This window comes from Eretmochelys imbricata, chromosome 4, assembly GCF_965152235.1.
Source record: "Eretmochelys imbricata isolate rEreImb1 chromosome 4, rEreImb1.hap1, whole genome shotgun sequence".
Classification (NCBI taxonomy): Eukaryota; Metazoa; Chordata; order Testudines; family Cheloniidae; genus Eretmochelys; species Eretmochelys imbricata.
This window is the reverse complement of record NC_135575.1, coordinates 101,217,416-101,230,486: the sequence shown is the minus strand read 5'-3', so window position 1 is coordinate 101,230,486 and position 13,071 is coordinate 101,217,416. Positions and strand designations below refer to the sequence as shown.

At 44.8% G+C, this 13,071-nt stretch overlaps 1 protein-coding gene across 1 annotated transcript in view; it reads left to right on the top strand.

Annotated features, from left to right (window-relative positions):
* The window catches only part of WDR19 (WD repeat domain 19), an 84,397-nt gene that overhangs the window by 55,460 nt on the left and 15,866 nt on the right, over nt 1–13,071 (top strand). The window contains exons 20-24 of the mRNA XM_077814601.1: nt 5,527–5,673; nt 8,941–9,065; nt 10,053–10,165; nt 11,338–11,406; nt 11,991–12,068. Coding sequence (XP_077670727.1) covers nt 5,527–5,673; nt 8,941–9,065; nt 10,053–10,165; nt 11,338–11,406; nt 11,991–12,068 — 532 coding nt within the window. The remainder of the gene's footprint in view (nt 1–5,526; nt 5,674–8,940; nt 9,066–10,052; nt 10,166–11,337; nt 11,407–11,990; nt 12,069–13,071) is intronic.

Genomic DNA, 13,071 nt, shown 5'->3' with positions numbered 1-13,071 from the left:
CTTAGCCCAGGGACGGGACATGCCCCGTTCCCCAGGTTTCAAGCCTTATGATGGCTGTAGAAAGCCTATGCTGATCAGCGGCCCTCACCAAAGTTGCTTGAAGTGTTTGGGAGAAGCCCACATTAGCGATAAGTGCTGCATTTGTAAGAGCTTCAAGCCCAGAACAAAAAAGGAGTGGGATGTAAGACTGAGAGCGCTCATCATGATTCAGGCTTTGTGACAGTCTTCGAGCCACCAAAATTGGACTTGGCACCGAGTACAGCGGCATTAGTGCAAAGTGCACCTCTGGCACTGGCCTTCTGGTGCCGGTCACAGTCCCGGCTAAGAAGCAGAGGAGGCACCCGGGGGAGGGCATTCCCCAACATCCCATGTGGGAAAGGGAAAGTCTGGGGACCCTTTTGGGGCAGAAAGTCTCCGGAGCCCAGCCAGGCACCTGCATCGCCGGCTAGGCCAGCCAGCCCTCCTAGGAATCCACCGGCCCCACGAGTAGTGGCAGAGGCCCCAGCACCTGGAAATCCTGTCCACGCCAGAGGCCTTCCAAGCTGCAAAAGACATTGTCTTTGCTGGTGCCCCCGACACTGTGCCAAGACATGGTCATCTCCAGGGGGAAGCCAGCACTGGGATCCATGCCATGATCTCTGTCTATGCGGCATCACTCCCTGGTACCGCGGCAGTTGACATCAAAGTGCCAATCCCTGGGGATGCACTTCTGACCTGCCCAAACCGACCAAAGTTCCCAGCCCCATTCACGGGACTCTCAGCACCAGTCCCCTGTGGGATGGCACCGCTTGCCTGATGGCTGACACAGAGCCTCAGCATGCCATCGGTCCCCAGAATGGCGCCGGTCTCCAGAGAGGAGATATTGCTCCCCACGATAAGGGACTCCATCGGGGCCACGGCAAAGTCGATCCCAGCTGGTACCGAGGTGCAGATCTCCAGACTCGCGGTACCAATCGTCCGGGTCAAAGCGGCGCTCCCATCCATCCCATTCCCAGTCACCAGACTCAGAGCACTGCTCTCAGAGCTCGGAGCACTGTTCCCATCCACGGTGGTACTCCCCATTCATGAATGGGTGGTAAAGCTGGTAAAAACTTCGTGGCAAACCCCATCCTCTCTCCTGCCCATTTCCAAGCAGGCAGAGAAAAAGTATTACATCCCCGTGAAACATTTGAGTACTTGTATTCTCACCTGGCCCCGAATACTCTAGTGATCTCGGCGGTCAGCAAGAGATAGACAAGGGCAACCAGGCCCAATTCCCAAAAATAAGGCTGGTAAAATGCTTGACTTATTTGGGAGAAAAGTTTATTTGTCTGCCAGCCTCCAATTATGAGTGGCAAACCATCAGGCCTTACTCGAGAGGTCTGATTTCAACGTGTGGCAGTCAGTATTGAACTTTGCAGACTTGTTACCGGAGGAGTCCATGCAAGAATTCCTTGCCATCCTAGATGAGGGGAAAACTGTGGCAAGGGGCTCCCGTCAGGCCGCCTCTGATGCGGTGGACTCGGTCAGGAGATCCATAGCGACAACTGTGTCCATGAGGTGGGCATTGTGGCTGATGTCCTCTGAGCTGTCGACAGAGGCTAAACTCTCGATCGAGGACCTCCCTTTTGATGACCTGGCCCTGTTCGCAGACCCGACGGACATGAGGTTGCATGGGCTTAAGGATTCTAGGGCTACCCTATGTTCCCTAGCCCTATATACACTAGCCCCCCTAGAAAGAGGTTCAAACCGCAGCAACCTCATCGACCAAACGGTCAAGCTAGACCAGGAGCTCTACCACAAGAAGGGCAGGGACTATAAGCACCGCCAAGGCCAACAATTGGGCCCTGCCTCTCACTCGGGTTCTTCCCGCTACCCCCGGGGTAACAAGCAGGCATGTTGAGGGTGTGCCCGAGGGCAACGTCCCAGTCTGAAGACAGGATCCTACACCCCTTTTATTTTCCAACCACCTTTCTCCCTTCCGCCCTGCTTGGGCTGCTATAACAACGGACCGGTGGGTCCTCAGGACTGTGGCAATGGGGTATACCCTACAGTTTATTTGTACCCCCTCCTTCCCTGCCCCCTTCCCTGTCCCTCTTCAGGGACCCTTCTCACACACAGCTTCTTTCCCAACAGGTGCAAGCCCTCTTATGAGTCATGGCTGCAGCAGAAATCCCTGTACATCAGAAGGGGAAAGACTTCTATTCCCGGTATTTTCTCATACCAAAGGCCAAGGGCAGTCTACGCCCCATTTTGGACCAGCGAGGCCTCAACAAGTATCTCAAGAAGTTGAAGTTTTGCATGGTTTCCTTGGCCTCCGTCATCCCCTCCCTGGATCCTGGAGACTGGTACATTGTCCTCAACTTAAAGGACACATACTTTCATATCGCCATCTTCCATGGACACACAAGATTCCTGCAGTTTGTAGTGGGACGAAACCACTTCCAGTTTGCAGTGCTGTCATTTGATCTAGCGACAGCACCAAGGGTGTTTACAAAATGTATGGTGGTGGTCGCTGCATACCTCAGGCAACAGGGCATTCAGATCTACCCATACCTCAATGATTGACTCATCAAGGGTCATTCGCAGGCTCAGGTCCATTGCAGTGTTCGGGTGGTAGAAGCCGTGTGCCAGGCACTGGCCTGTTGATAAACAAACAAAAAAAGCAACGGTAGTGCCAGTGCAAATAATAGAGTTTATGGGGGCAGCCCTAGACTATACATGGGCCAGAGCTTTTCTCCCAGAGCCCAGATTCAAGACAATGTCAGCTCTCATCAGCCAACTCACCATCCACCCTATCACCATGGCCAGAGTATGCCTCAGGCTCCTAGGACATATGGCAGCGTGCACTTATGTAGTTCATCATGCACGTCTGTGGCTCAGGCCCCTCCAGATGTGATTAGCGTCAGTTTACGTCCCAGCCAGGCACCACCTGGACAGAGTCCTCACAATTCTGCCGCAAGTGCTTACAGCTCTGAAATGGTGATCAAACCCAGTAAACGTTTCCGAAGGAACACCCTTTTCAGCCCCAAAACCTACAAAGATGCTAGTGTCGGACACATCCGACCTAGGCTGGGGGACCCACCTTGGATCGCTGAAGATCCAGGGGTTATGGTCCTGGGAGGAGCTCACACTAGACATCAAAGTCAGGGAGCTCAGAGGCATCTGTTTGCTTGCAAGGTGTTCCTTTCTTGACTGTCCTATCAAGTGGTTCAGGTGCTGACTGACAATACAGCTGCCATGTTCTGTGTCAACAGGCAATGAGATGCAGGGTCCACAGCTCTCTGCCAAGAAGTCCTCCAGCTGTGGGAGTTCTGTATCCAGCATGGCATACACATTGAGGTGATACATCTCCTTGGTGTCTAAAACACATTGGCAGATTTCCTCAGCAGGGCGTTCTGTTCTCACCACAAGTGGTCCCTCCACGAGGAGGTTGTCAAAATGATCTTCCAGAGGAGGGGAACTCCCCAAGTGCACCTGTTCGCCACCAGGTGGAATGGGAAGTGCCACTGGTTTTGCTTCCTCCAAGGACTTTTTTCCTGTCTTGGGCAGACGATCTGATGTATGGCTTCCCGCCAATCCCTCTTATCGGCGGGACCCTCCTGAAAATAAAGAGGGACAAAGCCAGGGTCGCCATGATCACCTCAGCATTGGTTTGGCATGTTCATGGACTTGGCGTCAGCGCCCCCATGACGCTTCCCAACCACCCAGATCTGCTCTCTCAGGGTCATGGGCGGTTATACAGCCAAACCTCACCCCACTCTACGTCACAGCATGGATGTTGCATGGCTGAACCCAGAGGAGCAGGTTCGCTCTACTCAAGTCCAGCGAGTGCTGCTGGAAAGTAGAAATCCCTCTGCTAGAGTAACTTACCTGGCAAAATGGAAACGCTTCTCCTGCTAGGCATTGGAGCAAGGGATCTTCCTGACCCAGTAGTCTCTGCAGTCCATTTTAGACTACTTGCTTCATTTAAAGCATCGGGCCAAGCCTTCTCCTGAATCAAGGTGCACCTGGCCTCCATTTCAGCCTTCAACCCCTGTGTCCAGGGCAAATCAGAGTTCTCACATGAGATGACGATCAGGTTTCTTAAGGGCCTGGAAAGGCTCTTTCTGCCAGCCCAGAACCCAGTACCCCAGTGGGACCTCAATCTAGTCCTTTCTAGGCTCACTGGCCCTGCCTTCGAGCTGTTAGCCTCCTGCTCTCTTTCACATCTATCTTGGAAAGTTGCCTTCTGTGTGGCTATCACTTCAGTGAGGCAGGTATCAGAGATTAAAGCCCTTACATCGGTGTTCTACAAGGACACGGTTCAGTTGTATGTCCACCCGGCTTTCCTGCCAAAGGTGGTGTCGATTTTCCATATTAACCAGGACATATTTCTCCCCATTTTCTTCCTGAAGCCTCGCGCGTCGAACGAGGAGAGACATATGCACACCCTTGACGTCGGGCAGGCTCTGGTCTTTTCCTTAGAGCGCACTAAGTCCTTCTGTAAATCAACTCAATTCTTCATCGCGGTGGCCAACAGAATGAAAGGCCTCCCCGTGTCTTCTCAAGGGCTTTTGTCTTGGATTACCACCTACATTCGCACTTGTTATGAACTGGCGCAAGTTGTACCTCAGCAGATAGTGACGCCAGAGCTCAGGCATCATTGGCAGCCTTCCTGGCACAAGTCCCTATCCAGAATATCTGCAGGGCCGCAACATTGTCGTTGGTGCATACCTTCACGACCCACTATGCCATCACCCAGCAGGCTAGAGATGAGGCTGCCTTTGACAGAGCTGTGTTGCAATCGACACACAGGGGATACTGCTTGGGAGTCACCTAACATGGAACGGAAATGAGCAATCACTCAAAGAAGAAAAAACAGTTACCAACCTTTCGTAACTGTTGTTCTTCGAGATGTGTTGCTCATGCCCATTCCATGACCCACCCTCCTTCCCCACTGTCGGAGTTCCGGTAAGAAGGAATTGAGAGAGGGAGGGGGCCAGCAGTGCCCCTTACACCAGCACACATGTGCACCACTCCAGAGGGTGCCAGAGTTGGTCCCCTACGGATACCACCGAGGGAAAAACTTCCGGCACCGGTGCATGTAGTGAGAACACACACCTAACATGGGATGGACATAAGCAACACCTCTTGAACAACCATTGTGAAAGGTTAGTAACCATTTTTTCCTCTTGTTAAATGTTGAATAGTAGCTATTATTCAAAACCAGTTTGACGTGGCTAACTTGCCAGTTTAGATGACTGTGGAGATACCCTCATAAAGTATGTAGACTGATAATGCTGCTTGTCTTTCAAGGTGAGTCAAAAGATGGTATTGTATGAAGTGTTGTCTGTCTTCCTACTGCCATTATCCATCCCAATAAAAGAAGAGTTCAAAAGGGGTGTACATCTAATAAACAAATTTCCTAAACAAACAACAACTTGGTTTCACAGCATAACTTCTCAGGTGTAAAATGTTATGAGTCGCTTGCATAGAATATTGTAAAGAATTCCTAACAAAGCCAAGAAAGCTTGAATGTAAAATGTGGACATCATCATTTTGCAGATACAAGGAAGCGGTTGTGGCTTATGAGAATGCCAAACAATGGGACAATGTAATCCGGCTATATTTGGATCATCTTAACAATCCTGAAAAAGCTGTTAGTATTGTCAGGGAAACACAGTCTCTCGATGGAGCCAAGATGGTAGCCAGGTAATGCAGTACTGTAGTTACATTAGATAGATTTACAAACCTAACTTTCCTAACATTAAGAAAAGGAGTACTTGTGGCACCTTAGAGACTAACCAATTTATTTGAGCATGAGCTTTCGTGAGCTACAGCTCACTTCATCGGATGCATACCGTGGAAACTGCAGCAGACTTTATATATACACAGAGAATATGAAACAATACCTCCTCCCACCCCACTGTCCTGCTGGTAAGGACAGTGGGGTGGGAGGAGGTATTGTTTCATATTCTCTGTGTATATATAAAGTCTGCTGCAGTTTCCACGGTATGCATCTGATGAAGTGAGCTGTAGCTCACGAAAGCTCATGCTCAAATAAATTGGTTAGTCTCTAAGGTGCCACAAGTACTCCTTTTCTTTTTGCGAATACAGACTAACACGGCTGTTACTCTGAAACCTTTCCTAACATTACTTCTTTATAACCTCTCATGCCATCATCCTTGTTGCCCTCTTCTATATTTTTTGCCAAGTGCTAGAATTATGCTCAGTACACTAGAAGTGATTAAAAAATGAGATGTAAATAGTAAGCCCTCTAGTCCATCCACAGAGAGGTTTCACTTTTACAAAGGGCTATTCAGTTTTTTGGATGTCTTCTCTATTAATTTGTTGATACAGTCCAGTCTTCTGTTTGCTTTTCTTACTGTAGAAGTCTTGAGTGTCTGTCCATTCTTATCAACAGATTTCTTTTGCTTGATTCATGTCTTCTAGCTTGTAACCATGTAAAGCATAGTCCCTTTAGTTATTTGAGTTATATTAAATTCTCTTATCATTACCTGGTATCTGGGAGGGATATTCTTTTTTATTTTATTTTGTATTGTATATTTTAATTTATGGGGTGGGTGTGATGGGTTGGATCACAGAGAGCCCCTTGGGGCTGCCAACTGATGTGCCAAGACTACTTCTGCCCCTGCCTTCCCTGCCAACTTGAGACTCCAGCACCCTGTCTTGCTGAGCCAGACACGCCAGTCTGCTCCAACACAGACCCTGGGTCTGAACCACGTGCCCCAAAGCTGCAGACGTAACTGAAAGCAACTTAAGAAGTGTTCCTGTCTTTAACACTCAGATGCCCAACTCCCAATGGGGTCCAAACCCCAAATAAATCCGTTTTACCCTGTATAAACCTTATACAGGGTAAACTCATAAATTGTTCACCCTCTATAACACTGATAGAGAGATATGCACAGCTGTTTGCACCCCGCCCACCAGGTATTAATATATACTCTGGGTTAATTAATAAGTAGTTTTATTAAATTCAGAAAGTAGGATTTAAAGTGTTTCCAAGTAGTAACAGACAGAACAAAGTGAATTACCAAGCAAAACAAAATAAAACCTGCAAATCTATGCTAATACAGTAAGAAGCTGAATACCGATAAAATCTCACCCTCAGAGATGTTCCAGTAAGCCTCTTTTACAGACTAGCCTCCTCTAGTCTGGGTCCAGCAATCACTCACACCCCCTGTAGTTACCGTCCTTTGTTCCAGTTTCTTTCAGGTATCTTTGGGGGTGGAGAGGCGCTGTAGCCCGCTGAAGACAAAATGGAGGGGTCTCCCGGGGCTTTAAATAGACTTTCTCTTGTGGGTGAAGACCCCCTCCTCTCTCTTATGCAAAGTCTAGCTACAAAATGGAGTTTTGGAGTCACCTGGGCAAGTCACATGTCCATGCATGACTGAGTTCCTTACCAACCAAGCCACATTCCTGGGAAAGCCCAGATGTGGATGGGCATCTCCACGTTCATTGTTGGCTTAAGGGCTTCTTGACTGGGCACTTACTGAGAATAGTCTTTTCTCAGGAAGCTGACCAACTGCTTCACTAAAACCTACTTAGAATCAAACAAGTATGCAGCCAATATTCATAACTTCGAATACAAAAATGATACATGCATACAAATAGGATTAATAGATTCAGTAGATCATAACCTTTACAGAGATATGTTACATGGCATATGTAGCATAAAACACATTCTAGTTATGTCATATATACATTCATAAGTATATTTCCATAAAGCCTTATGGCGCATAGAAGAGGCATCTCTAGGTTATTATCATAAATCTGAATCTGTGTTTTTTGTATAGTGCAACACTTCATAATCCCTGAGTTGAGCACTGAAAGGTGGGGGCTTTTTTTTTTTAAGCCTCTAGAATGCTCATTTTAGCACATCTATAGCTTTATGTAGGGCCAAAGCTTGTGCTAGTCAGTTAAATTTAAAATTTGCAAACCGAGGGTGATATTCACTCGTGGTGTTGAGGACCACTGCAAGTCTATTTGCACCATGTAAGCTCTATTCTGTACAAGGTTAGTCTGCTGGGTAGCCAAATAAGCTGCCTGTTGCATGCCATGGAGCTAGTCACTGTACTAGTCATTGCAGGACATGTGTGGAAGGTGCCTTCAGAGACAAAGGAAGGCCATGGCAACCAACTCCAGTTTGTGTTTTTGCAGATCCAGTGGTCCCAGTATCCTGTAGAACCATTGCATTGGGGTTGTGGCTGCTACTGGAGCCCAGCACACGGACCTTGGTTTGGGAGTGGGAGGGGAAGTGTATTTCATCACTACATCCTCCCTGCATTCTCTGGTTTCTACACAAGGGGAGTGAATTTCACTCTGAGTGCACAAGTTTGCACGTTCTTACTCTTACATACAATCACACAAACAAACAAAAGCAGTAAATATCCATTCAGTTCAAAGTGCCATGTATGGTTCCCTGGGTGCATATCAAGAACATCACACTCTATGCATAAGGAACATAATTGGACAGATGATGTGAAACAATGAGAACTTCAGCTTTATTATTTTTAAAGTATATTTCAAAATCAGTAATCCTCACTGAGAACCAATGTCAAGTTTTAAATGGAGGAAAGAGTATATGAAAATATCATTAGAAAAAGGCATCTGAAAAACACTTTTTGCACTTGAATGTCTCAAAATTGGCCAAACAGAAATTTACCAAAGTTTCATCCAAAAAGTTCACTTCTGGCCTGTCAATAAACATACAAAATTTTATCCCAAATGATTAGAATCTTTTAGAAAACTATAAACAAGCAAGCTTCAAATTGAAAAGCCTTAGTTTATCATAAGGTACATGCATATCCTAATAGGAGCACACTAGAAGATTTAGAAGAATGATTTAATGGTCCCTCAGTTGCCACACTCCTTGCACAAGAGATTTTCTTTGGAAAACATTTGGAATGTGTTTATTGTGTTATTTAACAAAAGTATTAATGTGTTTATTCTGATCAGATTCTTTCTGCAGTTGGGTGACTATGGTTCTGCCATCCAGTTTCTGGTCATGTCCAAGTGTAATAATGAAGCTTTCACACTGGCCCAACAGCACAATAAGATGGAGATTTATGCTGACATCATTGGTGAGAATTCTATTTTAATAATTTTATTTGGAATTCTTTAGCAATTTATGGCCTATTTGTGAAGAAAGACATAGAGAAGTCTGTAATGACAATGTGCAGCTGTGTGAAATTAATACCAGGAGGCAATGGAAAACTCACTGAACCAGTTCACAGTTATGCCATTTGACTGTCTAATAAACAACAAGGGTAATTACATTATGGTGTAAAACCTAAATTAAAGAATTTATCCAGTAAGTCATTAGTAAGGCTGCGAGTTTGCCACGGATTCTGTGACTTCTGCAGCAGCTGATGCGCTTGCAGGCACTGCCCCCGCAGTTCCCATTGGCCACGATTCCCAGCCAAAGGGAGCTGCGAAGCCAGTGCTCTGGGCGGAGGCAGCACACAGAGCTGCCTGGCCACGCCTTCACCTAGCAGCTGAGCAAGGGGGATGTCGTCACTTCTGGGGACCCCCCAGGTAAGCACCACCCACAGCCTGCCTCACCCCATCCTGTTCCCCTGCCCCCTCCCATACCCCAACTCTGCTGCTGCTGGGTGTGGGGAGGCGCAGAGCTAGGTTGGGAGCCTGCCGGCTTTGCCAACATCCCCCTGCCCCAGCACCAGCGGGGGTCCTGGGCTGTGCGCCAGCACCAGCGGGGGTCCTGGGCCACGGGCCGCTGCACCTCCCCCTCCCCAAGTTTTAGTCACGGGTATTTTTAGTAAAAGTCATGGACAGGTCAGAGACCGTGAATTGACCTGTCCATGACTTTTTTACTAAAAATATCCATGACTAAAACGTAGCCTTAGTCATTAGTCCTTTCTCAAAGATCAAATGTGGCACATTAAGTAGGTATAAACTGTGCAAAACAGAAGTTATAAATCCAGCTGGCTCCTATTTTGTTTGAAAACCAAAAGCCAAAAATGTGAAATATGTGGTTTGCCTCTTTGACGGGATCTATAAACCTTTGTTTCATGAGAAGAGTTTTGCTCACCTTAGTGTCTGTGTTGCAGGTTCTGAGAATACTACCAATGAAGACTATCAGAGTATTGCACTATACTTTGAAGGAGAAAAAAAACATTTTCAGGCGGGCAAGTTCTTTTTGCTGTGCGGTCAGTATGCCCGGGTTAGTATTCAGATTGTAAAACAGCAACAGTATTTAAATGTGCGTAGCAATGGTTGTGCAAAACACTGGATTCCAAGATTTTTACACTTCCTACAGATCAGAAAAAAAATAGGCTTTTTACCTGCTTCCTCTTATTTCACATTGATGCAATCAAAAGAAAAAATATTATAGTCCTACCTACAACAAAACTTAGAGGAAATTATTTCTTCCATTAAATAGAAAATGAATAAAGGGTGAGTGCTATATATTCCGTTATTCGGCTGTGCACATATTTCTTATTGACAGCAGTAGAAGCTTCATATGGATCATAGACATAATATATCTCTAACTGATACATGAACATAGTTAGTTTAGTTACTGTTTACTTGCTTGTCTGAATGTTAAGTTTTAGAAAAAGCTCATTCATTGATTAAATTCTGTAGCTTATTGAAACACAATTTTTAAACGAAAGAGTATGCAAATTAGCATATTTCTCATAGACTGGTTACAAGTTGAGTGTGTCAGCTGCTGCATATTAAGCAGAATGTTTATGTCCTGAGAGCAAAAAAGCAAGATTACGAATTTTTGAAAATTACCAACTGCTGGGGTAGGACCATAGTAGGTGACCTGCTTCTCCCAGTGAGCCAGTGCCCCATTAACCCTTGGTTGCGGCACTCTGTAATGCCCCAGTAGAACAGTTCTCCTCTCATTGCTGGCTGTCAGTGCTGAGAAGAAATGTGCCAGGACTAGGCTGTGAATGCTGCTGCAATTCTGATGGGGCCATGGGAGTGAGGAGGAATCAAGGAGGTGGGTATAGGTGGTGTGCTGGATTGTAACTGTCCAGCAAGCCCTTCAGAAAGACTTCATCAGTATAATTTTTCCTACAGCAGTTTTTGGGACAGCAGCTGATGCCTGATACTCCCATGGTCCCGGTGTGATCATCCTTATTGGTCATTTTCACTACTTTTTGACTCCGTTAACTTCAGATTCACATGAAACAACATAAATGCTCTCAACGTGTGCTCAGGGATCACATAAATTTAATGTAATCAAAGGATGTTTCTCCTTCCTTCCCAGATGCTGCAGAACTAGATGAATTAAAATCTAATTTTTCAAAAATAGGGGAAAAAAATTTTAAAGAAAATACCATGTCATTTACCTGTTATGTCCCTGTGTTTCTATTTTTGTTTCAGGCACTAAAACACTTTCTGAAAAGTCCAAGCACAGAAGATAACATGGCTATAGAAATGGCTATTGAAACAGTAAGAAACATGGATAAATCTAAGAAATTGAGTATTCAGCCTGCTTTTCAAGTAATCTGTGTCAAGTAATCTGACATCTCTGTAATGATGTCATCCTAGTGTTTAGCAGAGTTTGAATAGCTTATAGATGTAAGGAGGAAGCTGAAAGAGTAAAAGCAAGGGCTAAGGTAAAAAGTTCCTGATGCCATCCCAAATAATTTTCTTAGCACTGGTCCTGAAAGAAGGGAATATAAATAACACATCTATCTGTAATTCCAAATCTAGAACATAAGAATGGCCACACTGGGACAGACCAAAGTTAATATTTGTTAATATTTAATGGATGCTATTTAAAAACTTGTTAAATGGGTAGTAGTTTATGACATCTTTGCCATAGTGTGTTAGATTTTCAGCATGGATTCACCATGTCAAAGAGAAGCTGATCAACCAAATAGATACCTACTTTACTGCATTTTGAGTATATAACACCGGTAAATACATGTTTTAAATATCTCTAAGTTCAAAGGTTTTTATAGGGAAATCTAATTCTTTTTCCCCGTATTTCAGGCGCATGTTGACATTTTTCCTCTGTCTTTATTTAATAGGTGGGGCAGGCAAAAGATGAAGCACTAACTAATCAGCTGATAGACTACCTTATGGGGGAGAGTGATGGTATGCCCAAGGTACCTTTTTTCTCCAGTTTCTGTTCTATAGGATGATTTCTTTTATTTTTTTGCCCTTCAGAAACCTAGTAGATGTACATTGTCCAGAACTATTTTTATATATCCAAAAAAAGTAAAGTGCTCAGCTCCCATTTAAGTTCCTAAATTAAATGATCAGATTTTCAAAAGGCTCACTGTGAAGCATCTTCCATTAATATGTGGAACAATGGGTTCTGTAGTTATTTGGAAATCTGGCTACTTCATTTAGATACCTAAATGGAAGCTGAGCTTTTTTAGAAAATCTGGCCCTTTATGTTTGTACTTCATTATCTAATATCATACCATTTTCAAAGTTGAAAATGATTTATTACAGTCAATTCCAACTGCAAATACGGGGTATGGTTTCCCTAACTATACTTGATCTTAGATAAAAAATTAATTGCACTGTGCTGGGATATACAATTCCATATGTGATCTGTACACAACTACATAAAGCGTTTACGGTAAAAAGAAAACTAAAGATTAGCAAACCCATATCTTGAGTTTTTAATGGCATACTTTATATATATAGAATACTCAGTTATTTAACACTAAGAATATAAAATATTGTAGATGTTTATTTTTTATTGTGACTTATGGGAAGTCTTTATGAGGTCATAGAGTTTAAGGTCAGTAGGGATCACCAGACCTTCTGGTCTGACCTCTTGTATATCACAGGCCACCAGCACCACCATTACATTCCTGCAGGAGCTTTATGAATTTTTGCTTCTATCTCCCTTCTGGGAGACCCCATTTCATACCCCGCATCCTTTATACAAAGAGGACTAAATAGAGCTTCTTTTGAAGTCTATAGGTCACTTCTCCTACCACAGGTAGAGATGCAGGCACTGGGAACTGGTAGACTACAGAAGTAGGCTGTACTAGTCCGTCTTCCCCTTATATGTGCTATTTTTTTTGTATTAGTTGTCATGTTTGTGTGCTTGGTTAGTTATGTTAACCAATGTTGTTAATCCTGCTTGTTAAT